Source organism: Microtus ochrogaster, linkage group LG4 (genome assembly GCF_000317375.1).
Source record: "Microtus ochrogaster isolate Prairie Vole_2 linkage group LG4, MicOch1.0, whole genome shotgun sequence".
Lineage (NCBI taxonomy): Eukaryota > Metazoa > Chordata > Mammalia > Rodentia > Cricetidae > Microtus > Microtus ochrogaster.
The window spans coordinates 15,705,894-15,732,680 of record NC_022030.1 but is presented as its reverse complement, the minus strand read 5'-3'; the positions used below and the strand labels follow the sequence as shown (position 1 = coordinate 15,732,680).

The following is a 26,787-nucleotide window of genomic DNA, read 5'->3' as shown; positions in this document are numbered from 1 at the left end:
ATGCTTTTTTTTAATTTTGTATTTTTAGGTAGTTTTCTCTTGATGTGGACAAGTGACTGGACTTAGAGCTAGGTAGGCTTCTTAGGCGAAGATGCTGGAAACATTTGATGTTTGTCCTGATAATGTTTTAGGTTTTCCATATTTCTCACAGTATCTAATAAGTTTGGACCAGATGTTGGGCATGATGTTCATGAAGGCTCAGGATGCTGCATCCATCTCTCTCTCTTTCTCTCCCCCCCCCTCTAGTTTTCAACCTTGTCTAGCAGGCAGTTAATTATAGTCAAGTTTTTCCTTCTTTGGTGGGGGATATCCATCCATTTAACACTGTGGTGCTATCTTCCATCTGCAAACTTATCAGAGCCACATCCACAGGTATCTTAGGATGCATGAAGCCCATGGGCTACAGTTTAGACATATTTGCTATAGCAAGCCTAGAATGGTTCATTGTAGGAACTGTTCAGCCACATTATTAAATTCTGATTATTCTGGTCCTTTATTCAATTTCCAATTGTGTGCATGTTCAACAAGACATCTTTATTCTGGCTGGTAGAAACTGGGACATTTCTTGGCTCTGCATCAGCTCTGAGAATTCACTTCCCTGGGCTTTGGCCTTTGCCTGGACCCTGCAGATTCTACTCTGCTCATGTTCAGGCTGATGCTCAAATACTCAAGGGAATGCCTGTGCTAATTTCTTGGATTACTTATTTCTTTCCTGCAGCAATCCACAGTCTTGATTCCCTGTTGCAAACTGCAGCTCTCCTGGCTTTCCCGAACTCTGGTTCTGTCTTCTTGAATTAGCAAGATGGCCAAACTCTGTGTTCTGTGTAGTGGAGCAATCAGGAGATTGCCTCCAGGCAGGAAGCCTGAGTGGTTTTAGGGCTTTCCTGGCACATTTTTTTTTTCACTTCCCTGGCATCAAGGTCACACGCTGTCTTCCAATGTCAGAACACAGTGGCTTCAAATATTTTGTCAAGCTTTTTCATTGCTTATGACAGAAGGCACAGCCTGCACCCTGTTATTCCCACATGTAGAGTAGCACAAGTCTTCTGCTAGCACATTAAAAATAACAAACATTTCCATACGTAAAGTCAGGATTAAGCTGCAAATATTGCCATAATTTAAACTGATAGACACCCCACCCAGCCTTCATAAATCTGAATTATTTTCAAGCAAATTTGAAATTTGTACCATCATTTTAGAATTTCAGGGAAAGATCAAATGACAGAATATTTTCAACAAATGTAAAAAGTTTTTTTCTTATTTTACTTTCAAATGACTTTTGAGAGTACAGTGAAATTTAGTGTTTTGGGTTTTTATTTGAAAATCATTTTCAGATAGTGTTAGAGTAGGTGTAGGAAATTTATATCTCAAGCAATAATTGCTTCCTAAATGGTAATGTAAAAATGTAATTAATAAATGGATATTACTTTCTTATTTGACAATGTTTTTTTTTTATCCTGTCACTTGTATTATTTTTAATAAAATGTTGATTAGCCAGTAACCAGGCAGGAAGTAGAGATGGGGCAACGAGAATTCTGGGAAGAGGGAAGTAGCAGTCTGCAGCCGTGACCCAGCCACAGAGCAAGCAAGATGTGACTGCCTTGCCGAAAAAGGTAACAAGCCATATGGCTAACATAGACAAGAATAAAGGGCTAATATAAATTATAAGAGTTAATGAGAAACCTGAGATAATGGGTCAATCAGTTCTATAATTAATGTAGACCTCAGTGTATTTATTTGGGACTAAACAGCTGTAAGACTGGGCAGGACAGAAACCTCAGACAACAACTACTTAGGCAAATTCAAACAATAATACTAAATAAATTTCCCAGACCCACTTTCTGCATCTTTTTTATATCTCTTAGGTTTTCAGTACTTCAAACAAAGCTTTGGGATCAAAATGGCAAGAGCTAATCTACCAGTAGATTTTATCAGGAACGGTGTTATAACATTAGTGACTAGAAATTTTGTTGACATGTTGCAATGTTTCCGTCATTGCAGAAGAAATGGAATGGTAATGCTGATCAAAGTCCCATCCAGCTGAGTTCACAGAATATAAATTTTATATTCTATCACATGACTGAAGTTGATTTTGTTTCCAGAGGACATTAAGTGTGCTACTAGCAGGTGTGCTAGAGATTAGTATAGGAATATTATAGTATTCCCACAACTCTGTCTCCATTTTTCTCTTAAATAACATGGACGTCTATAAAACCTGTTTATTATTGTTATTTCTGAATAAAGTAGAAGGAAGAACTGGCATCAAATAGTAGAGACAGCTACATATACACACAAAATCACATAGTCTTTATGTTCTTTATTTTGTGATGTTTTTAATTTTATTGGAAAAAGTATAGACATATTAGCTGCCTGATAATTTTGCTCAAGAATGAATATTCAATCTCCCAGATAAACATCTCTTTGAGAATGACTTTGAAATTGAACTAACTAAATAACCAAAATACAGAGAACTACTTAAGAATAATAAAAAATGAACAGATAGCCGTGCACACGAAGAGGAAGATAACATGGAAACAACAAGATCTGAAGAAAGAGTTATTAAGGGTCGGTTACTGCACGGACGATCAGAGAGCGCTTAAGTCACCTGGGAATCTAAATCCCTAATGTGCTTCAGTCTTGTAGCACCTTCTCTAAAACAACCCAGCCACTTTTTATTAACGTCCTGCACCGAAAGAAGAGAGGGTAAATATAAGGAATTAGAACCACCAATGTAATTTTAAAAACATTATTAGAAATCTCAAGTTTTCTCCAAAGGGAACTTCTCCAAGTTCTTATAGCTACTGTCTGAAAGACGGGGAGATCAACCCCTGTAGCAGTGCCCCCACAAATCCTCAGGGCACATACCTAGGAACACCCTGTTCTCATTAGGAACAAATATACATGGTTGCTTAATGAATTCTTTAAGATACCTTGTATCTATAAAAACATCTGACATCACATTAAAAATTGTAATATCCCCTGTACTTTTTCAACTCAAGAAATCTGTCTCTGCCTTTTTTTGCCCATCATGAAACAAACAAACAGACCAAAAATCGGTAATAACAACAGCAGAGTAATATATGAGGCTAAGGTTGAACAAGGTACTGTCTATCAATTCAAATGGAGCTAAACCTCTCTCACACTAGTAGAAAATACAGTAAATGGATTGTCCAAATTCATGAGCAGGGAAAATTACTCCAGTTTTGAAGACAAGATGTGTGGTTGGGATCTGATCTAAAAAATACAAAAGGTAGAAAAAAAATCAGCATTGCTTTACTGCATAACAATAGGACATGTATAATGAGGACATTCTTGCAGGATATACCTGTTCACCAGAATATGTGAAGAGAAGCAGAAACTTCTCCTCTCTCTTAGTCCAGCTTTCAAGCCAAGCTCTGAGTCTTGGGAAAACAAACTATAGACCAACTTAAATAAAAAAAGGGGTGTGTGTGCGTGTGTGTGTGCGTGTGTGTGTGTGCGTGCGTGCGTGAGAGAGAGAGAGAGAGAGAGAGAGAGAGAGAGAGAGAGAGAGAGAGAGAGAGGAGGGGTGGGGAGAGCATGCAGGAGATCTATAAAGCAATCTGTACAGATTCATTCTCTAGCACTTTGTCTCCACCAAACTCCTACACCCCTTTCGCAAAAGCACTTCTCCCTAATTCCATAAACGCATCCCTTTGTATTTTTAAAGTGCATCACTATGTTTTTATTGTGAACTGTTGAAAAACCAGTGCTTAGGAACTGAAATCCACCCCTAGGGGAAACAGGCTAGTTCACATAATGACAGAGTTGAACAACGTGTGGCTATGGGATGATAAAAGCTTTGACTTGGCACACAGCCCAGCTTTGTAACATTGTAGATGCAAAAATGGAGAAGCATGAGACTCAGCCCCTATAAAGGAGGGCCAGTAACACCTTCTGTGTAAGAACCACTTCAAGGAGCAACATGTAAGGAATCCACTGTACTTCGACAAGGACTTATTGGGTGACTCTAAGTCCCTGACTTCCTTCCTTCTTCCTTTCTCCCTTCCTCTAGAATCTTCCTTTGACTTCCTACCCATTCTTGTTCCTTCAGGTCTTGTGTCCTCTCTATGTTTGTTCCCACTTGTCTGGGTTAGAATTGCACAGTATCAAATTGTCACTGAAGGCTGTGTAGCTTAGTTCTTATGGTTCAAGGACACCTGTGAGATCTGTTGCCCACTTTCTTCTGGGTCTATTTGGCAAAGAAGAAGGACTAAGGGCAGGAACACAGAAGACAAGGTCTCCTCTCCCTCCCCACCACTGTGCATGAAAGCATCTTAGAACAAGGCTCGAATTCTTCCATTGCCCTTCTGTTTAGAGTGGAAACGGAGTCCACTCTTTCTCATCTTTGGGTTGCCTCAGTGTTCCCTTTTGCTTTTATAACCAAATTGCTATATTAAATACTCTATATTGAACTGCATGGCATAGAGTCTTTTGAACAGACTAGATCTATAAGAAATAACAATAAAATATATTTTATTTACCATGTCCAGAGTTGACTCTCTCAAAGCATTAACATGGTAAGATATTATTTTTGTAAGTTATATATGTCTAAGAAGTAATAGAAAAAAAATGGGTTTTAATAACCTCAAAAGAAATTATTATAATAAAGTTTTATGGGTTCTCAAAAAAGACATCAAATTATTAATTTATCATTTATGGCATTTGATGTTTAGAAGGTTTTGTTTGTTTGTTTGTTTGTTTGTGAAGGCACCTGGTGTTGGAGGTCCTTTTGTCTATGTGTTGATTTTATTGGTTAATGAATAAAGAACTGCTTTGAGCCTATGGCAGGGAAGAGCGGAACTAAGTAATTCTGTATGCTGGGAGGAAGAAAAGGCAGAGTTGGAGAGACGCCATGGAGCTGCTGCCAGAGATAGATGTGCTGAAACTTTGGTGGTAGGCCACGACCTCGTGGTGATGCACAGATTAATGGAGATGGGTTAAATTAAGATGTAAGAGTTAGCCAATAAGAACCTAGAGCTAATGGACCAAGCAGTGATTTCATTAATACAATTTCTGAGTGATAATTTCCTGTCTAAGCTACCCGGGCAGCCAGGAAGAGCAAGTGGTCTCCCTGCAACAAAAGGCCTCCCTCTAACAGGCACCACTTCCCAGTTAATATAAATTCATGAATGTTCTATGATCCTTTTCAGGCTGACTATTTTCGCAGTGGCTACTGAGATCTCATTCTCTATCCTAAACCTGGTATGTGGCAAATTAGTGGTGTTAGAATATAAGTTTTATTATTTGGTAATGGGATTCAGATTCCATTTGTTTCTCTACGTCCCAAGGTGTTTCTGGGAAACAAGCAAAGATCTCCCCTATGCAGGTTCTACTGAGAACAGGCACATTTTTCTCTTGCAGAGTACGGAATATTTCCAAAATTGGCTCCTGAGAGATTTGCATTTACGGTAAGTTGTCTGCAACGGTTCAGCAATGATTACTGGGGTCTCCTGTGATAACCTCATAAGGGTGTAACACAGTCACACTGCCAGAAACACTTCAGCATCTAGACAGACTGACACAAGCAGGCAGCCTTGTCTCTGAACGTGAGGAGAACAAAGGGCCTCTCTTCTGGAATGTGCAAGTGGAATACTGTGTAAGCACATGTGTGAGAAGCCCGTCACAGCCTGCAAAGGACAGAATGACAGGAGATGTTGTGCAGGATCTGGAAATTTTTTCCTGCTATTTTTCTCCTCTACCCTATATCCTAAAAATCAAGATTACTCTATTAACTGTTCAGTAGTGGTCATCTAGAAAGCCAACTCAATGCCAACCAGACTGGAAAAGGGCAAGAAAGTCATTGAGCTGGGGCTTTTCTTTTCTCCTCACACATGACTTGTCATCAAATGTTTTGTTTTTCCTTTATGTACAAATCAACCAACCAGGCAAACAAAAGGGCCCAATACAACAAGAATCTGTTGGTCTGATGCCTCATAGTATCAGGCAAGGGGGAAGTCTGATGCCAGATCTCAGAGGACATATTCCTAAGAACCATCAGATGGCCTACTGTGAAAGAGTTCCACCTAGACAAGCAAGTGGATGTCCCTCTCCTTCTGCTCATGATTTGGACCTTGAGATTTCTGTCCAGTGCTCCAATGTGGGTCTCTGCCTCTGTCTCCTTTCATCGCCTGATGAAGGTTAATATTCAGGAGGATGCCTATATGTTTGTCTTTGGATTCACCTTCTTATTTAGCTTCTCTAGCTCAGGACCGCGAGGGGTACACCCACACACTGAGACAATGGGGATGTTCTATCGGGAACTCACCAAGGCCAGCTGGCATGGGTCTGAAAAAGCAGGGGATAAAACCAGACTTGCTGAACATAGCGGACAATGAGGACTATTGAGAACTCAAGAACAATGGCAATGGGTTTTTGATCCTACTGCACGTACTGGCTTTGGGGGAGCCTAGGCAGTTTGGATGCTCACCTTACTAGACCTGGATGGAGGTGGGCGGTCCTTGGACTTCCCACAGGTCAGGGAACCCTGATTGCTCTTGGAGCTGATGAGGGAGGGGGACTTGATCGGGGGAGGGGGAGGGAAATGGGAGGCGGTGGCGGGGAGGAGGCAGAAATCCTTAATAAATAAATACATTTAAAAAAAAAAGAAAGTGGATGTCTACATTGAAGCCGTGCTGTTAGCTCATCCTTGGCGATTTGGCTGAAGTCACTTGTACACCACTGAAATGTCTTGCATACCCTTGAAAGTAATGTCTCACAATCTCCTTTGCTCCACACTATGGAAGCTATGTGCAGACTCCTTAGTGAACATGAACCATTGAGTTAGTTTATGTTCTGCTCCTAAAACAAAATACTGGAGGCTACAGGATTCATAAGAAAAGAGAGAATTATTTAGTTCACAGTTCTGATGACTAAAAGTCCAAGACTGGACAGTACTTCTTGTCTGCTCCTGAGGGCTTCTTTGGGCAACATCACAATAAAGAGGAGAAGTGATGGCCTGCAGAGGGTCTAAGCACATGAGTGACCTGACTGTATAACATACTACTGTCATAATGATATTTTGAATGAGACAAATGATGAACATTAATCTGTTGGAGGATTGATACCCTCCCTCAGTGACTTAATTACTTTTCCATTGGTCTCACCTCTTCAAGGTCCCACCACCTCTCCACATGCTCACACTGAGGACTGAGTCATGGTACACAAACCTTTGTGGCACACACACCAACTATAATATCCACACACTAAGGAGCTCTCCATCGCTACGGTGGCCATAGTAAGAATTCATTAGCACCCATCTATCTAGCAGCCATAAGTATAATTAAATTTAATGTAACTTCTTCTGAGAAGGTACAAGATGATACTAACTGCAGCTGCTCTCAGAACTTCACTATTTCCTTAAAGTGGCTGGAGCTACCATGAGGATTTCCTCCCTGACATGTCTTCTGAGCTGCTTCAAGCTCTTAGAGGTTTGAAACCTTTCAGCTTTTCTAGTAGTTCATATAAGGCTTTTCAATCCTCCACAGAAAAGCCTAGGTTAGGCTCGGGCCCTAGGGAGCTTAAGTATACTGAGTGCCCCTCCGCATGCCTTGGACCTCCGCTGCATGGGACTGGGGAGGGTCTGAAGCTCCGGGGCAGAGCAAAGCATCATGATGACACAGGGAGGGGTCCAGCACTTCACACGAGATGGACTCCAGCCCCAGCTGTGGCATGTGTGACATTTACGTGACAGCCCGTCTGCTTCTTCAGATGAATCACAGTGAATTAGAGCTGGGGGAACCTATTAGTTTATCTGAGCTGCATGCTTGCCAGCTCACTGCCCCTCCCCTATACTCTATTGCTTCCTGCATGCATCATCCAGCCAGAGTGTAAACAGCCTGTACCTAAAGCCATGTTTTCCAGCCTTCTTCTCTGACCTCACCCTCCCCTCAGCACATCCAGTAAGAAACCCGATATTTCGTGTTTATTTTCTCTAGTTTTCTACATATAGTAAAATTATGAGCTACTTACTTCCTCTCCCCTGAATACAATTAAAAATCGGACACTCTCTTTGTTTAAATAATAGTCCACTTCAGGAGAGCCAAAGGACTTGGTAGGGAAAGGGCAATGCTAATCACGGTGTCTGCATTGTTTTGGTATTTCTTAACCCCATGCTGGACTGTCATTTTAGCTACGTGCTTGGAATTGAACAGCTTCTGCCTTCTTTAACAATAGCTGGAACAATGACTAAGTGATATTACTGGTTTGATTCCCACATTTACTTTTGTTTCTAAGTTTTAATTTTAAAATAATTGGCAAAATGTTATATCAAGTTGGGCAACACACGGAGGTTTGATATATGTATGCATTGTATAATGATTGCCACAGTGCAGTTCATTAACCCATCCATCACAGTCCGTGCTGTGCTTTAGATCTCCAGAGCTTTCTTTAGTAATAGCTGCCACTATGACTAAGCACCATTACTGGCTTCCACACTTAGTTCTGTTTAGGTTTTTAATGCTGTTATTCATCCCCTTGCTGCCTACATTATATGTAAGTCCCCAGCTTGTCACTGTTATTAAAATAAATACTTAAACTATTTCGGTAGTTTTTATAGTTCCTAACCAAATATCTAGAGATCTTAAATATCTAATGTCATCTAAATACCTATCCAAATAGCTAAAAAAAAAAACCTATATCCTAGCCTAATAGTTACCTATGTCTTAGCTTTTCTTGGCAGTTTTAGCTAAACATAAGGGCATGAGCAGCAATCTCGGGCACCCTTTCCGGATAGTCTTGCTTTCAAATAGCTGTTCTTCTTACTATGGCCCAGGGGGTGAACCTCATTTCTAACAATGTCCAGGGATGCATTTGCAGTTTACCTTAATCTGACCCTTTAGGCAGGGCTCGCTGCACACAGAGCGGACCATCCCGCTTTTGTTCATCTGGATTTTGTAATCGTCGATGTTCAGAACGCCTTCATGCCAGGTCCCCACGTGGACATAGTCATAGCGATTGGCTTCAGTGTACTGTAGATTCATGATATCATACCTGTGAGAAGATAAATGCATGTGAGCTTTCTGGGATGTCTCTCTGACGGAGAAAACAGTGACACTTGTAAATAAATGGGTTCTAGTAAAAGAACAGAGATCAAAACTAGGATCATCACACATCCCTGGACCAGTGCCTGTCACATCTACAGTTTGTTCTGAGTCGTTCCTCTCTTCAGGAACTATCTGTGTACCATCCATCTTTGGTAAATAATTCATTGCTATCAAATCTTTTCTCTGTTTATACTTCAAAACGTAATGGTATATGTGTTTAATTGGTCAACTCCTTAAACTCTTGTAGTACACTTTGAACAAGTAACAATCCATGAGAGCATTAGTTTCCGTGCTTAATTGCCTTTATTTTACATTCCCTTTTCACTCTTCAGTTGTAATTTTCATTCCAATAAATCTTTAAGTGGGAGATGTAGGAAGTACAAGGCTTAGAATTACTAAGTACAAATAAAACAAGAAGCCTGAAAAGAACATCCTCCGTTAGAAAAGAGGTCAAGGATTTACCGTGTGTGTTATGTGAAGCATGTGTGTAGTATATGTTGTGTTTGCTCCATATGTGTATGGTGTATGTCCTTGAATGGGTGGTACCCATGTGTACTTGTGGAATCTGGAATATGGCATTTGGCATCTTCTTCTATCAATCTCTATCTTGCCGCTTAGTGCCAAGGTCTCTCATTGAACCAGAAGCTCATCACTTTGGCTACGTGGGTGGCCAGTTGAGGATCATCCTGTTCCTACTTCCCCCATGTTAGGGCTATAATTATGAGTAATTGTTCCTGGTGTTTTATATGTGTGGTAGGGATTTGAACTCATGCCTTCTTGCTTATCAAGCAAAGCAAGCAGTCTTACCCGTAGCCCCATCTTGCCAGCCAATTTATTATTTGGTACACTGATATTCAAAGAGTTCTCTTCCCTGGTTGAGACAAACACTTTTGAAACCGAACAATCCGAGCCCGCTATTTCAGTAGCTTCCAATGTTGCACAAAATACTGAAGTCTTCCATAGTAAGTGTGGCACCATGCACTTTTTTTTTATTTTTCTGTTTTATTTTCTCCCCCAAGGAATGTTACTGCAACCAAAGTATCTTTTGGGAGCCAGAAGATATTTTTCCCCAGGGATACAGCCACAGACAGTTAACAATATGATGGATAGAACAGAGAATTTGTCATTGGGATGTGTGAGCTGGACCTTGTCTCACATTTAAATAGTAAGCTGTACTGCTCAGGGCTGTACTAATTTCTGCAACCTTTTTGGGGATCTTATATGGACTTTGGAACCTAAGACACATCAGAAGCTCCTTTATAATTATGGAATATGCAAATTCATGTGCTAAGACCCTTACTCCAAAGTGGTGGACAGTGATGGGGTCGTGAGAAAGGAGCACTCAGGGTTGAGATTCTTGCCTCTGAAAAGCAACTTGAGAAATCTCCTTTGCCTTTTTGGTACATATGACCACCATTAAAAGGAACCATCTGTGAGTCAGAAAGCAACCCATGTTAGACACCAAATCTGCTGGTGCATTGATCTTAGGTTACCTAATCTTCTGGATTGGGTCCACCAAATATCTATTCATAAACCACAGGGCAGACGGTATCTTATACAGCTCCAAGGGTAAGACTCACATTGCCTAAGATCATCCATAGTTCTATTTCTAGGAACATGTTAATATACTGACTAGTTCTATTACATTAAAAAAAAATGGGAAGACACTGCTGTTGGCGTAGTCCTTCATTCCTGACAATTCTCTAGCAGTCTTCCTTTTACTTTTGTCCTTTTATAACATACAGTAGCTTCCTGAAGCTCTTTGCTTGGCTTCTTTTCACTGGATCTGCTGAGGGAGTGTGGTCTGTAGAGCTCTGCAGTCCTTAAGCTCCTGGACTAGAACATGGGTCATCATGGCTATCTCTCTTTATGGTTGACTGATGGCAATAGGCCAGCACATTTGCCTGCTCCTGAGCAGTCTTCTATCCCATTCAACCCCCATGCCCCTGCTTTCTTCATTCCAGAATACTTTTCTCTTTGAACCTGTGTCAGACTGAGTCACACTCCCAGTACGATGGGCAGCTACAGTGCATCAGCCTGTGTTGTCTTCTGAAATCTATCGGCTGTACCTGGCCTACTTCCTTATCTAGACAATAGATACCCATTTATTGACATTATTTTGCCTGTTCTTATTGTGCAAATGTGTCCTGTCACCCACAGGGTAACTCAAAGCTTCTCCACATCCAGATTCTAACAGTTTCTACACGTAGCAACTTCCCGAAAGAAAAGCAACTTACAGAAAATAAAGGAAGTTTCCCCTTGCCCAGTGGGGAAAATTTACAGAGTGTGCCTGGAACTCATTATTTATCTTTTGCTGCTCTGGTGTTTGGCTGATACTTATGATCTGCCTTGTTGCTGAGGCTTGCTAAAATATTTCAGAGTAGCTCTGAGTGTGGGTTAAGTGGCTATTAATTGTGAGCTCATAGCTCACACTCATCTAGGGGTCAATGAACAATCTACATCTCCAATAACTCTACATTCTGAGTGCATGCCAACGAACCTGTTGCGGCTGTTCAATACGAGTCTTTCCAATTTTTTCCCATTAACTTCTGCACTTAACTCCACAGTAGAATGTGACACTTCCTCCCAAGCTTAGTGATGGCTTTGCAAGCTGCCAGCTTGAGCCATCTCTTCCCTATAAATCACTTCCTGAGGTTCTTATTAGCACCTCCTCATTCGCTCTTTCATAGCGAAAACCCGTTCACACTTCATTAGCATTTGGAAGCCGAAAATTTCACAATATTTTCTTATGAAAACACTCTTTTAAAAAAAGTTTCAAATGCTGGAGGAAAAACAACAACGACGCAACTACCTAGAAGGTATCAAGGGAGGAAGGCAGGCTTATGGGGAAAAGAGCTTCCAGTATCGGCATGTAAATAATAAACAGAGCACCCCGCCCTTTTAACCCCAGAGTTTCTCCCAGGTCTGTCCCTTCATTTTATTTAAAACATCCTTATGTAAATCACATCCAGATGAAATCTCACCGCACTCACTTTATGTTATGTGATGATTAACTAAATAATTCCCAGAGGGACCAAAAGCATGTGATTTATGACAGGAACTAGATCCCCAAGGCAGGTGATGCGAGGAGAAATTGAACTGATTAAGCGGACGAGCCTCATGCAGGAAGAAGTTTACTATGTAATTAAAGATGGAAGATATAGAAGCTGGTTGCTTTCTTATGATCTGGATGACTAATATATAGAAAAAGAGGAAGGAAGGAAATGTGCGTTTACTGAGTGTGAAAATTCTCTGATCCTGTGCTAATTAAACCCTAAGTGAATCCCACAGGTGTTTTGGAGATCTGCTGTTGCTATTATTAATTTTATTATTATTGCTGTTTGGGATCATGGAGGAGGGTTTACAGTGCAAGTCTGAACCTCTGCCAAGCCTCATTCCAGTGGATTCAGGATTGAAAGAGTGGGATTAGATGGGTCTGGATCTCGAACCCTTTATGTTCCTCCTGATACCACTCCCTAAGGTATTTATAGCCCCCCATTCCCAGACCCTGCAACACATCTCACTCACATTCCCATCGACACCTGCCCCCACTGAACTGGCATCTTGGAAGGAGTCCTATAGTACATGATTTTAGTTGTTGACAAAGGCATATCATGTATCCTGCATTGAGCTGTTGGATTTTTACGGGGAGATTCCAGTTAGCCCACACAGGAGATTCTCCACAGGTAAAACTTGACACTTCCATACAAAGTCTCCCATGGTACTTCTGTGGTGACACAAAGAAATTTTCCAGCAATTTTGCCTAATTTGAGGGTTAAGCAAAAAGTAGCGTGGTGTGGCGAGGTGATTGCAAACCCCAGAGGCAGATCACACTGCCTCTGCCACTTCGTCTCTGTTGACGTTCAGTGACAGGCTTACTTTGACACTCTTTCATTATCTGTCAGAGAAGGGAGTCAGTGTACCAACAGTCATGAGACTTAAATAATTTGACCTTAGCATAAAACATGTTTCCCTAGAAATCTCTAAATCTATACAACCATACTCTGGAAGATAGCAGGGACTGTATGATGGGTTCACCACATCATCTATAGGCTCAGAGCCTTTGACCTTCCTGCTACAGATTTCAATCCCTCTGTCATTCTTATTATCTCTTTCAGAGGAAAATCCGTATGAATGAATACAGCTAACATCGACACAGAACACATTCACTGTACACCAGCTATGTATGAGCTCACTGATGGTATCAAAACAAATGTTGCAGAATAAATTGTGTGTAAAATTATGCAAAGGAAAATTATATATATTATATATTATATATATTTCCTTTTCTATTTGCTGATTATTCATTTTGGAAAGCCACTACAAACCAAAATCCAGTCCACAAACCCATGAGTCTTTCTTCTTTTGAGAAGAAACAGAACAGAAACATGCTTCAGCCTGAAAGATAAGAATGTGTGGTTTGGTTCTTGTCACATAATATTAATCAGGTGTAGTGTGCATAATATTTCATGAGGAGTATAGCACTGTGTCCATCAATGTGAATGGTGCCAGCTAGTGCAGGCAGTGCTTGCTAAGGTTCTACTATCCAAGTGCAATGCTTTCAGGAGATCTCAGGAATCCTGAGGGAAAGGCCAGGAGATTTCTCAGTGTAAGGGTAGCTAGCAGGGTGAAAGATTCTTAGAGTTAAGCATGTAGTAGTTTGACCTTTTCAAAAGTGGTGTGTTCTTAGCTTCATCTAATTTTTTTATCTGTCTAGATGATTTTATCTTCAACACTCCCAAACCGTGGAACCCAGTTGCCACTGTCTGGCTCAGTGGTCATGAGAATAGAGATTCTTTACCTTCCAGGAGCATCCCCCTTCTCATCGAACCACACCTCCTCTCCAGAGACGCCAACAAAGGAGGATTTGATGAGGAAATCCAGGAGCTTCCTGCCATCAATGGGCTTCATGGCATCACACAGGCCCACATGGCCGGGACACAGAGCGTGGTGCATGTTCTGCAACCCATGTGCCATGGCGTAAATGGCATTGATGACAAACCCCATTTTACTGTCCTGGACGTAGTTTTCTTCTAAGCTTTCATTGCCTGTAACAAGAAAAACAAATCACTGCCAAGGTCACAAGCATGAATCAAATCAGGACTATATACTCATTGCTCAGTGCAAATCGGGGATACACACTGAAGCTCAATGCAAGTCAAGGCTACACACTCATTGTCCAGTGCAGATCAGGTCTAACCACCCAATACTCGGTATAGTTCAGGGCTCAAGACCCTAAAATGAACCATGGCATTGGCAGAAGCAAAGCCCACCTTGAACTATTGACCGACTGTACTATATTCTGTCTGAAAACAGCATTTTCCATTCCCTCTTCTTTATTAAGTTAATATTTTATGAGTTATGGAGCAAGCAGCATTGAAGTAAAAATAAAGAATTTTCATATAAGTCAATTATCAAGGAGCAATGGAAAGAATTCTTTTCCCCTTTCTTTTGCAGGTATATGCAAACTTCCCAGTCTAGTGGAAAGGAAAAGCATTTTTTGCATCTGTTATGATGATCTGTAATTCATGGTAATTCTATTTGTACAATGTCTGATGGCTTGTTTTTGTGACTCTCTTTATATTGTCATCTCCAGTGACATGCAAACCCAGTGTTAGAAGAATTATATTTCAAACACATTTGTCAATCAGCAGACACTCTGCTAAAGTCTTTCGTGGTGAAGAAGTCATACTCTACATCAAATTTAGCCTGTTTTATTTGTGAATCACAAGCTTTGTTCCTTGTGAATTTTGAAAGCCCTGGATCATTCCTACCCCTGTTTTAGCTGAGTAAAGCTTCCCCAACTTCCAACTATCTTTATAGCCACTGTAGCATTAGATCTGAGCTCCATATTGGAAATCTCTATTTTAGAACACATATCTGTGCGAGAAAGTTAGAGACCATTTGGGCTTTGTGAAATAAATTAACACTTTTGGAAAACTAAATAAACTTTGCCTATATCACCAGCATACTTTAGGGAGCCTGGACTTGGCCTTTAGATTCACTCTTACCAAGAGCTAGCTGAAGGTATTTAGAGAGTCTAGATTGAGCTTCTAGAAGAAACAGTAAGGAATTTTGACCTTGATGTTGAGCTTGGAATAAAAATAGATATTACTAGAGTTCTATTTAAAGAATGGTCTATTTAGTTGGAATTGAGACAGATACTTGAGTATCAGCCCTAAGAGTGAGGTGCAAATTATGGAATCAACTCAAATCCATCTTCCAAATGCTTGAGAGATCCATGTTAGAGGAGTGCAATTTGCTTAAGTACTATTTGTCACACTGAAAGAAAATTTTCCAAGAGGAATCCAAGAGTAAGAGCGGTCAAGAGGGCATTTGAAAAATCAAACCGCACAGAGTGAAGGCACAGCATTGGAACAGGCAGAAAGTACAGATACACCTTACAAAGGTTGTCAAGTCTTTGAAATAAGGTCACTGAGGTCTGTTGGTATCCCCAGGAAAACCTGTCTTAACCCAGTGGCTGCCAGTGGTACTTCATTCATCAGTACCAAGGCAAAATGTATTCTTGGATATCTGTGAAATCAGTGCTGTTCTTGTGATCCTTATTTAGGGTGATCATGTAACTTATCCAAAATGGGTCATTTCTTTTCAGAATGCAAGTGAGTGGGGATCGTAATGTTTCCAGAATAAAAGTGCTAAGAAGGCAAGCTGGGGAAACTGACATACGTTCTAGAGGCTGTGACCTCCAACTGTACCTAGTTAGTGATCATATATGGGTAATATTTATGTATGGACACAGCTAAATATGAACACATGTAAGTATACTATATAATCAGAATACTCACATTAATTTTGACTAATTTTATAGTTATTTAGTTTTTATGGCATAACAAAATAGCTACAGATTTTGAGTTTATGTTATAACAACACTCAGTAAATGAAATTTTCCAGATAGACATTAACATTCCCTTCCCATTTCACAGACAAACATAGAAAGAATAGGCTGTAATATGGATCCAATGTCTTTCCTTTTTCAGTTATGCTCAGTGGGGCAGATACAGGAGGCAGAAGGCAGGCTGTTGTGCTGGGTACCAAAATCTTTCTAAGTCCAAGTTAGTGTGTCTTGGTGGATCATTTCACATGTGCACAGATGCCATACTAGTGAGAAGTTCAGGCATTCAGTCCACCAACAGCATATCATGACAGAGAAGCACAGCCTGCCTGTATTTGTCATAGAGAAACCTAGGAACCCTGACAATGTTTCTAAGCAATGTTTGCAAGGTAAGTCATTCTTGCTCACCCAGTAAACCTAATAGCACAGAAATCTTTCTGTCCTCCTAGTCCACTGGCCCTGCACATGAAAGGGGCAGCTATAATCAATGAAAACTCTCTCTTCATCTACAAGCCCTATTGAGTCCACTATAGTAAGTGAATTTTTGGCTTGTACAAGAACATTTGCTTTGTCACAACTGCCCCAGATCATATTGCAAAGATGTGTCATATGCATCTATCTATATCTATCTATCTATCTATCTATCTATCTATCTATCTATCTATCTATCTATCTACTTATCTATTTACGTCTATCATCTATCCATCTATCCATCTACTTACCTCTGTCATCTGTCTATCTCTAGCTATCTACTTATCTATTTATCTATTTCTATCTATGTATCTCTATCTAGCTATCTAGCTATTTCTATATCTATCACCTATCTACTTACCTCTATCATCTATCTATCTATCTATCTATCTATCTATCTATCTATCTATCTATCTGATTATATTTATCTAAGTAACTATATGTTCTATGGAGTGTTTGTGTTTATTTGTTTGCTTGCTTTCCAAGTCCTCCAAAGATAATATATTTTCAGAAACGGTGAATTAATAATTGAAAATTACCAACATTGTTATTTGGTGGGAAGGTGAAAGCATTTCCATTCCCTGGGATTTGCTGCCTTTTCATAACACCAGTCTCTGCATTCTTTGTGAGAAGGGGATTTCATGTTTCTTTTTCTGTGGTGCATTAATTGTTATAGATGACTAGGGGGTCATTAAACCATCACCTTTTAAAATATACTCAGTAGAACCAAATAATTGAGGTTGACGGTGTTTATTTACCTTCAAAAGAATACCTGCCTGAGGGCTTCATGGAGGATTGTGAAAATAGTTACCTCAGCTGTAAATAGTAATTTTGTTCTTGCTGCAGACGCACAACAAACACTATAAATTGCTCCTGGAGTCAGTGGCGCACAGGCCTCCATGAGCTTGGGAATTCACACTGAACATTCTGAAATCAGGGCACTCGGGTGCTTGGGCAAAGAACCAGCAGTTCGTCATTGATATGCAGGCTGGCTACCCAGCACAACAGCATAATGAAAGGAACTCCGGACTAGGCACCTGCACAGCTGTATCTAGAGACAGCTCTCTCATTGCCTGTAAACAACACACTTCCAATAAGCCCTGGAACTTCGTCTCAATTTCCTAACCTTGAAATAGCACACTTGGAATAGATAATTTTGCTAAAGTTCTGTCCCTTTTTAACCTCTCCACGCTGCTCCTCCAGCTCCAATTACTGGTCGTTGTGGTTGGCAGAGACCATCATCTGTATTAGATTTTCTCCCCTTGCAGGAGAAGACATTAACTCAGGGAAGTCAAACTGCGTGGAAAAGAGTTGCCTCCCTTCACTTAGTGCTTCTTCCTGATGACCTTTGCTCTTTAGCCTCTCCTAACCACTCACCCTGAGGGCAGAATGAGGAAACGGGCCTACTGTGTCTCTTTGGCTGGGAGTCAGGCATTTCACACAAACATATGATTTGGCTCTCTGGCCTGCAGAGATTGTAAAACTGTGGGCTGTGTTTTTCAAGTTGCACTGGAGACTGGGCAGGTTATTCTGTTCAACTCTAAGGTCAATGTTTAAAAGTCATTTGTGGGCAGGTGTGTAACTAACACAAGTCCCTAATAACTGCAAATTTTTGGTCAGTTTTTCTTAACTTTCTCGAAATTTTTAGCCACACATGGTAGCTCACACCTGTAACCCTAAAGCTTGTGGGGCTGACACAGAATTACTGAGTGTTCAAGGCTCAACTAGGCCACATGAGGTTACATCATGAAGCCTTGATTCAAATAAAACAAAACTCAAAGCTTTCTCACTGGGAATAGATTCACCTACAGTAAAATGCAGAAGCTTTTACTATGCAGGTAAATGAATTTTCACATATGTGCATATCTATGTAACTGCTCAAAGATATCAGCATAGGGCATTTTCAGAAGATAAGCATGTATTTAGGACTTGCTCCATATATACAGCCAATGTTTCTTCCTTTGGATAGTGCAGGTCCCAACTATTTGACATTCAGGTTCTGCCTCTAATTGGTACATTTTTAATTTTTAAAATTTTGTTTGCTGTTAGCATGCAAACGTATTATTGGCATTTGCATAGAAGTCCTGGTGTCCTGAAACCTTGATAAACCACACTTACTTTTTTTATCTCTGCTCATCTTTGAGACAGGGTCTTGACTTTGAATAAACCATCCCACCTGGCTTCTCCAGCATAGATCAACATGATTGGGTTACTTTACTTATTAATTCTAATTTTACACAGTTTTTAAATTATTTTGTTTACTAACATTGACTATAAAACTGATGTTTAATCAGCTTGCTCCAGGTCTACTTGTTTGGAAGCAGATTTAGGAAGGAAGTGCATTGGTGAGGCCTCTAAAATACCAGTAGTTGAATGTTCAATGACCCATAACTGACAAGGACAGGGATCGTGTACATGTGCAGCTATTTCCTGCCAAATAGCACTGTGCATGCCTGCAGCAGCCCTGTCCAGTAACTGATGAGGCCGCATGACAAACAGTATGGTATTTATGGCAAAACAAAAAAAGTACAAAAACTTTCATGTGTATTTGTTCTGCATTTTTAAAAATAATACTGGCCTACTTTATGTGTCCTAAGTTGCACAATATAGACAATATATTGAAATAGTAGCTCCAGTTAAAGCAACCTTGCTGATGCCTGCACTTGCCATCGTATTAATTTGCTCCCATTGGGATGCCTATAAGTCTGGTAGCATTGACTCTCTCAAATCTAGGTCCTTGGCATTAACGTCAAATTGAGAAGATGAATGCAATAAGCAATATTTTACTATCTTATAAAATAGGGGAAATTCTGGGAACTATCACTAAATACATTTCTCCCTGGGGAGGGGGAGAAATCTTTCATTGTCTTGGCATTTGTCTCCCCACTGCTTCATTATATGCTCAATACACAATTTGATACAGTGTCATTCAGATTGGAATAGAAAGGTCGATGATTATTTTCTGTGGTTAATGAGTCAAGTGAAGAAGATGGCATTCAGATTCCTTTGCATTGCCAAGTAGTAGATTTATTGAAGGAAGATTAATCTGGCCATTTTTAAAATACCGACTTCCAAGTATACAGTACCCTCAATATGGCTTAAAGGCTTAGGCAGCTAAATTTTCTAGATATCTTTCCCAGAGAGAATTTATGATAAGATTCGGAATAGCCTAGTCCATGTTCAAGTCTAGGGCGTCTGAATGCTTTGTTTCCCCTAATACTACATTTTTCTCATCCCGCGTACTTTCTCTCTGCTAATATCACAGAAAAATATGACCTTCCTTTTACTTTCTATACCTTGTATTAAAATGTAAATGAACTCCTCTGTGGGAAGAAAAGGAAGGTCATTTAGTCAAGTCTAAGCTATCACTGTTATTGTTAGTTGAATTCCTATTGCTTAATCCTAGCTGTTCTTCACATGGCAACAATCAGACATTTTTCTAAGTACGTCTTCACAATCTATTGTTAAGACAGAAACTTCTCCATTATATGGTACATAAATAGCAGACTCCTTACCATTTGAAGATAATATATGGTAAGCCTCAGCTCCCTGAAAACACTGCTGTGTTTAGTTAATTCATATTTCAGAAACTTCTGGTGTGTGGGAATAACAAGTAAGGAGAATTGCTGGTGTGTTTAAATATCCTGAGGATACTTAAGTAGTATTCAGCTGAACCGTGGGACTCCGTGCCTCTCTAGGGAGAGAAAACAGGGCAGCTTGCTGTGCCTTTGCTTTTATTGTTGGAGGGCAGAGAATAGCATCATCGAATTGCAAACCACACCCCCTGGAGTAAAATCTTTGCAGATTCTCAGGAAGTACTTGGCAGCTCATTGTAGAGACTGCATATATTACAGAGAGCTGGAGCTTTTGTTGAGTGTGGGAAGTCTGCCTGTTGTTAAAATACACCAGCAACCAGCCCCTTCATCAACCACCTGCCGCTCTGGAACCATTTGAAGCCCGTTTCTCTCTTGGTCTCTCGTGCATGCCAAGGAAAGCAGGTCTATGAGTGCAGCACTGCCTCTGTGTCTTTATGGGTGAAAGGAAGGATGCTGCCTTTTATACATGGGAGTCCATGGTTTGGCGCTCCTACCTTCTTTTTTGACGTCCTATCAGCAGAGTGTTCCTTAAGAGTCACCCCACTTTTATACTGTAGTGACTTAGACTGAGTGACTTAAACAGTGGAGAGAGTAGCTTTGGCTGAACCTTAAGTACTGTGGGGGAGAACTCTACTAACTTAAGACTGATTTCCTTATGGCCCCAGAGAACAGAAACTGACCAATTTATATACATAAAAATATAATTTGGGACATATTAATACATTTCATAGTCTTTAGGGTTTTAGTCCTGTAATCTGTAAGTCGGACAGGTGCAATGAGAGCACTGGAAGCTTCAATTTACTGGAGATTTTGGTATTTAAACATAGAGCATGTGGTTTATTACATACCTCTGGCATCTGGGAGTAAGTTATACTGTGATTTTTCATTTCAGACTGATTGCCTCTGGAGACTATTTGCTGATATTTACATGAATAGTGTAATGAATTTATCAGTCTAGGCAAGCTATGACACCACCTTGTCCCCATGTCACAACTCTTGGGATTTCTTGAAAGCCATGTTCCCTTTTCTGTGATGTTTCCCAACAGCATCTCTTGGACAAATCAAATTTGGGATTCCCAAGGGCCTACTAAAAACTCATTGCTAGTAAGATTTTGTCGATAACTGTCACAGACATTTTAAAAAGTAGCTTCTAAGATCAATATTGTCAAGAAGACATAGACAAAGATCTCTTAGCCAGAAACGATCAATAAAACACATGCAGGGTCTAGACTTCATGCAAATCCATTTGGATATGCCAACCACTCGGCTCAGGCTGTGATGAGAATATTTACAGAAACAAGAAAGCCAAATATAATTCTATACTAAGAAGGATCACCTTGAGAGGTCACAGGGCTGATCCAAATCTGCTCAAATTATACTCAGAAAAGGAGTGTAAGCATTATTCTACTCTAGTAGAAGGAAATTGCTTCTCACGGGAAATGCATTAACAAATCTGAAATAGCTGCCCATGCATATAACAAGGTTAAACAAAAAAATAAATCAATGGCAGATGGTATAAGCAGTGTATATCACTGGTGAAATCAGAGCTTGTAGAAAAGCAGAAAAATAAAGTTGCATAAACTACGAGATATGAGAATAGCGTAATTTTAATAAAAGCTAATGAATATATATAGAAATATCTACATGTGGTTTTAAATTCTTTAAAATTTTATGTATATGTACCTGTGTTACCTGTGTGTTTCTGTGTCCGTGAATATGTGCATACTTATGTGTAGGTGTCTGTAGAGGCCAGAAGAGGGTTTCCGGTCCTCAGGAACTGAAGATGCAGTTGATTGTGGGCTACCGGATAGGAGTGCTGGGAACTGAAGCAGGGCATTCTCCAAGAACAGTAGCAAGCACTCAACCACTGAGCGGTCTCATATATATATATACATTTCCTAGTTATGAAAACCAAACGAAAAGCACTCCAAATTTCAAAACTACTCAATATTCAGATCTTGGTTTCTAATACACATTCACACATGCATGCATGCACACACACACATGTACCAACACTCTTTCGAAGAGATAATGATTTAGAGATGGGACAGCGAAGGTGGCTCCATTGTTAAGAGCACTGGCTATTCTTCCAGAAGACCTTGGGTTCCCAGCACCTACATCGTGCTTCACAATCACCCGTAACTCCAGCTCTATGGCATTCAACACTCTTCTTTCCTTCACAGGCACCACACACATATATAAAACACAGCTGTGTGTGCAGATAAAACACAAATACATGTAAAATAAAACAAAAATAAACCTTTAAATACTTTTTAAAAGTAATTATGTGGAAGGTACGACAACTATGCACAGTGAGCCCGGAGATTTTGTGTTCTCCAAAAAGTGAAAACTCCTCAAAAACGCTACAATAAAGTCAAGTAAAAGACTTCCAGTGGCCAAAGCTAAAGCAATTGAAACAACCAAATCAACAATTCCATATGGGAATATGATCCCGGATATAAAATAATTGATCATACCACTATAAATAAAGCCTAAGAGGGGAGAAATAAATTTTAGTGGAGGAGAAAATACAACTCTTCCATTCAAAATAATTGCAAATCATGTGGGTAGCTGCTTTGTCTTTTACACTGCCCAAAGTGATTCTCCACTCCCGGGTGTTAGTGTAGCTAGTGAACTGCTTCCTAAAGTGACAGCATTAGAAAAGCTTTAAAGGTAACAGTTCATAGTGCGAGACTGGGTAATCACACCTGACCTACGTGATCCATGCTAACCCAGTGTTGCACTAGACTCTTGGGAAGGTGTCTTTTTCTTTTACCAGTCACAGAGTGGTGCATGAATCACCAGACACACAGCAGCTAAGTCCAGATTTAAGGATGTTCTATTAAATACCCAACTGGTACACCTAAAAACTGTCAAGGAAGGCCATTATACAAAAGGACATTTGAGGACTGTGACAATCTAATGGAAATCAAAAAGAAAGGGAAGAAAATGGGCTATAGTATTTTGAATACAAATTTGAGGGGAAAAAAGAAAGGAAAAACTGGTTAAAATCTAAAGTTTGAAGTTTAATTAAAATAATGCATCAATATTTATTTATAACTGTGGTGAATGTCAGGCAGAAATACAAGACATCAATGACAGAGAAAGCTGGGTGCTTCATGAGCCTATCACACTTTCCTCTCAGCTTTTCTTGAAAAGAGTTTTTTTTTAAAAAAAAAAAACACTTATTTTCTTAAGTGCCTAAGAATTAGCATCATATCTCAGTCTAGCATCAAGTAATAAGAGATAGCATTCTCAAAAGCTCTGTGGAGGGGACTTAAACGATTTAAAAACAATATCCAATTCACCTCTCAAGGCCTAATGGAACGGATGGCATTGGCACACTCAGCCCTCCCCCTCCCAGTTCTTTACCCACAATCCCTTTCAGCTTTTCCTTCTAGCCCCTCTGCATTCCTTTATAACTCCTGCCAACTCCACAGAATCACCCTCTACCAGGGACCCCCGGTGCGGCCTCACTAGGCTGGGATTCAGGTAGGTGGCTTTTATTGTCTTTTCTGCTCTCCATCCCAGGTCTCACCAGATGCCTTAATCTTACTCTGGCTGAAGCTTGCCCACAGGAGCCCCCTCTCTCAACCTATTTCCACCTCACAGGGATTCAGCCTCTTGGTGTAGATCCAGAGTTCTTCCAGTTCTTTCCTGCTTCTCCTGCCATCCTTTCCTCCGAACCTGTCTACCTTCCTTTGGAATACCAAGTGATCCACTTAAGCCCTCTCTACCAGTGAGCTCACAGCCACCATACTGGGCTGGGATCCAGAGTGTGTAACAGCAACTAAAGAAGGAAACCCGACTCAATAAAGACGAGACGAGATATCTATGCCAAGAAACACTTCCAATACCACAAACCCAGATGCCTAGATCCAAATGCAAAAGCACAAATATGAGCAATCAAGACAATAGGCCTTCTCCAGAAGTCATCAATCTTATTGCCATAGGCCCTGAGAAAAGAAACGTAGTTGAAGCACACGACAGGGAATGGGTGGTATTCCTTTCCTGTGATTAATGATGAAGAAGCAGAAGTGACACGGGTCAAATAATTTTTCCCAGCTCAGAAAGCTCATTACTAGTAGTTGCTATAATAACATCTGACCACTCTAGTGCCATGTTCCTCTCTCTCCCCTGCCCAGTTGCAGACACAGAGTTAACATTATACTCGGCAATATATGGAAAGACATGACATCATAGTGATAAACAAGTGGTTGGTGTATAAAATGATGTTTGTCCTATGTTATAGACCATCTGAAACTTAAGAGACCTTCTATACATTTTATCTCAATATGAGGATGTCATGATTTGCTTCATATAAATGTTATGACTGTAGAAATGAGATTATTTTCATGGCTCTTGAATATGAATACTACTTATTGTTGTGTGTAACATTAATGTTAACGTTACATAACAAGAATGATTTGAAAAGAGATTCACCCAGAAGAATCAGTGTTCTTGATACTATAAACCTGGGACTAATCTAGCCACAAGTTGCTTATAAACTCATCTTTCAAGGTTTGGGGGGGAGTTCCCAGACTCTGCCATATGTATTCCTTCTGAACATAGTTGTCCATGTACTAGAAAAGCTCAAAGACACCTTCTGTTCTAGGAACACATACCACAGGAGGCTAACTTAACAGTCAAACTAATCAAGTGTTCTAGGCATTTATACAACCCGGCTGTTAATATAATTTGGGGGCCAAATGAAAAGGAAACTCTTCAAAAAGATTCCAGGGCAACACAAAGAGCTCCCCAGGCATCACTTGCTCATGCTTCATGACTGAAATGGAAACAACAGAGAGGAGTGAGCTCCCTTCAGCTGTTGTTATTCATATGCCTCTATGGAAATCATGCTTTTGTCACCTCCGTAACTATATATTTTACTCATGTGACTCTTCTTAACCCTCAGAGGATAAATCGTCTGATGTCCTGAATAAAGTTGACTATTGAATGAGAAAAAGAAAAGAAAAAGAAAGCTGACCATTAAATTTCTAAAGGAATAAACCAAGGTAAGTAATAATAAAGTGAGTGTGAAATAATAAATAACAGAGACCAGTAAGGAGCTCGTCACCCTAGTTCCAGAAGTAAAAAGCACTGATAATGGAGCTCTCTTATAATCGTGCACAGATGTTCCTTCATGTGACTTGACTTAAACATCTGTGTGCATGTATTCAAGGCACTGTGGTTTTGGGGGATTTGATGCTTTGCAGCCTCCTTCAAGCAACCTCACAGAGGAAGGGGAAACCTGATTAGGAGGGACACTCTGAGCTGTCTGAACACTGTGGAAGTTAGAGAAAAGGCTTTGGTTCCACTTTTCTGATTTCTTACATGACTACAAACAAAAGAGTAGGAGCAGAGATGACTTGTATCCTCAGCTGTCAGCAATAAGGACTTTACAGAATTAATTCGCACCATGGCATGCGTACTCTATCTATCCTCAGGAATATTTGCAATAGGAAACGCAGAAAAAAAAAGGTGGCCAGTATGACAATGTGACATGGATCAACGAAAAAAGGTTTTGCTAGTGGTAAGGTCAATAGAAAAAACATTAAAAGCCTTTTCACTGAGGCATTGATCTCCCAGCTTTGCCCTGATAGCTCACGGAACTGTAAAATGAAGGCTGCAAAATTTCCCTTTGTCTTACCTATGAGCAAATGACAGTAGTCACACGTGCTTGCAACTGCTCCTAAGAGTTGGAACATCATGCAGTTTTTTTTCAAGCTGTATTAATTCAAGAGGAAAGGCCTGTTCAACATGCAAGGTGTATTGTGGTGTAGCATGTGCTTCTACTGTCCTGGATTCCTGCAATTTAGTGTTATTCTGGTGCCAGGAATAGCAGCTCAGAGTAACTTAGACACAAAAGAAAAAGATATTCTGTGTGTCATTTTGAGGCTAGAAATCAACCAGAACCTTTTATCTAACCCTAGTGGCAACAGAAAAATGCACCATTGCAAGACCAGAGTGGACACTACCTGTATATGTGTGAAGTCTGAGTAGTTGTACAATGGTGTAGAAGGTCCTTTTGTTTATGTGCTGCTTTCATTGGTTAATCAATAAAGACACTGCTTGGCCTGATAGGGCTGAACTTAGGTAGGTGGAGGAGACAGAACTGAATTCTGGGAGGAAGAAAGCAGAGTCAGAGAGAGAGCCGCTAAGGAGCTGCCAGGTCATACATGATAAATCTTTCCCGGTAAGCCATGATGTTGTGGTGATATACAGATTGATGGAGATGGGTTAGATCAGGATGTGACAGTTGGCCAGTAAGAGGCTAGAGATAATGGGCCAAGCAGTGATTTCATGAATATAGTTTCTGTGTGATTATTTCAGATGTAAGCTAGCGGGGAGGCTGGGATGACAAGCAGCCTGCTCGATCCTGTTATGGTACAAGTTATTCAGACAGTCCCCTCCTACATTATATCAACTGTTCTTCTACATCATGACTGGCAGCTCAGGAATGAGATGATGATCTAACTAGGTGTGGTTATTACTGATGGTGACTACAATACATTTCATAACATTCTAATAAAACCTAATATGATTACTATAAGCTATCATTTGAGATTGCTGGATAAAACTATAATATAAAATGAAGTGTCTAGTTAATGTATTAGTCAAATTAGGAACTCATCATGTCTGTAGGGATGAAAAAAAAACGGGGGAAAAGGAAAAGTTCAGGCAATTCTTTTAGTCTAAGTAGTAGGGACGGTCCTCAAATCCCTGAAAGGTAGAAGCAGGCTTACATTCCATTTTAAGATCAAGGGCTGGGTATAATTGGAAGAGAATTGTCCAAGAAGTCATT

At 40.2% G+C, this 26,787-nt stretch overlaps 1 protein-coding gene across 3 annotated transcripts in view; it reads right to left on the bottom strand.

The window, feature by feature from the left end:
• The window catches only part of Grm1 (glutamate metabotropic receptor 1), a 388,725-nt gene that overhangs the window by 52,768 nt on the left and 309,170 nt on the right, over positions 1 to 26,787 (bottom strand). For all 3 annotated transcript variants that reach the window (XM_026786206.1, XM_013351434.2, XM_026786205.1), the window contains exons 5-6: positions 13,864 to 14,110; positions 8,841 to 9,009 (exon numbers count right to left, since the gene is read on the bottom strand). In XM_026786206.1, coding sequence (XP_026642007.1) covers positions 8,841 to 9,009; positions 13,864 to 14,110 — 416 coding nt within the window. The remainder of the gene's footprint in view (positions 1 to 8,840; positions 9,010 to 13,863; positions 14,111 to 26,787) is intronic.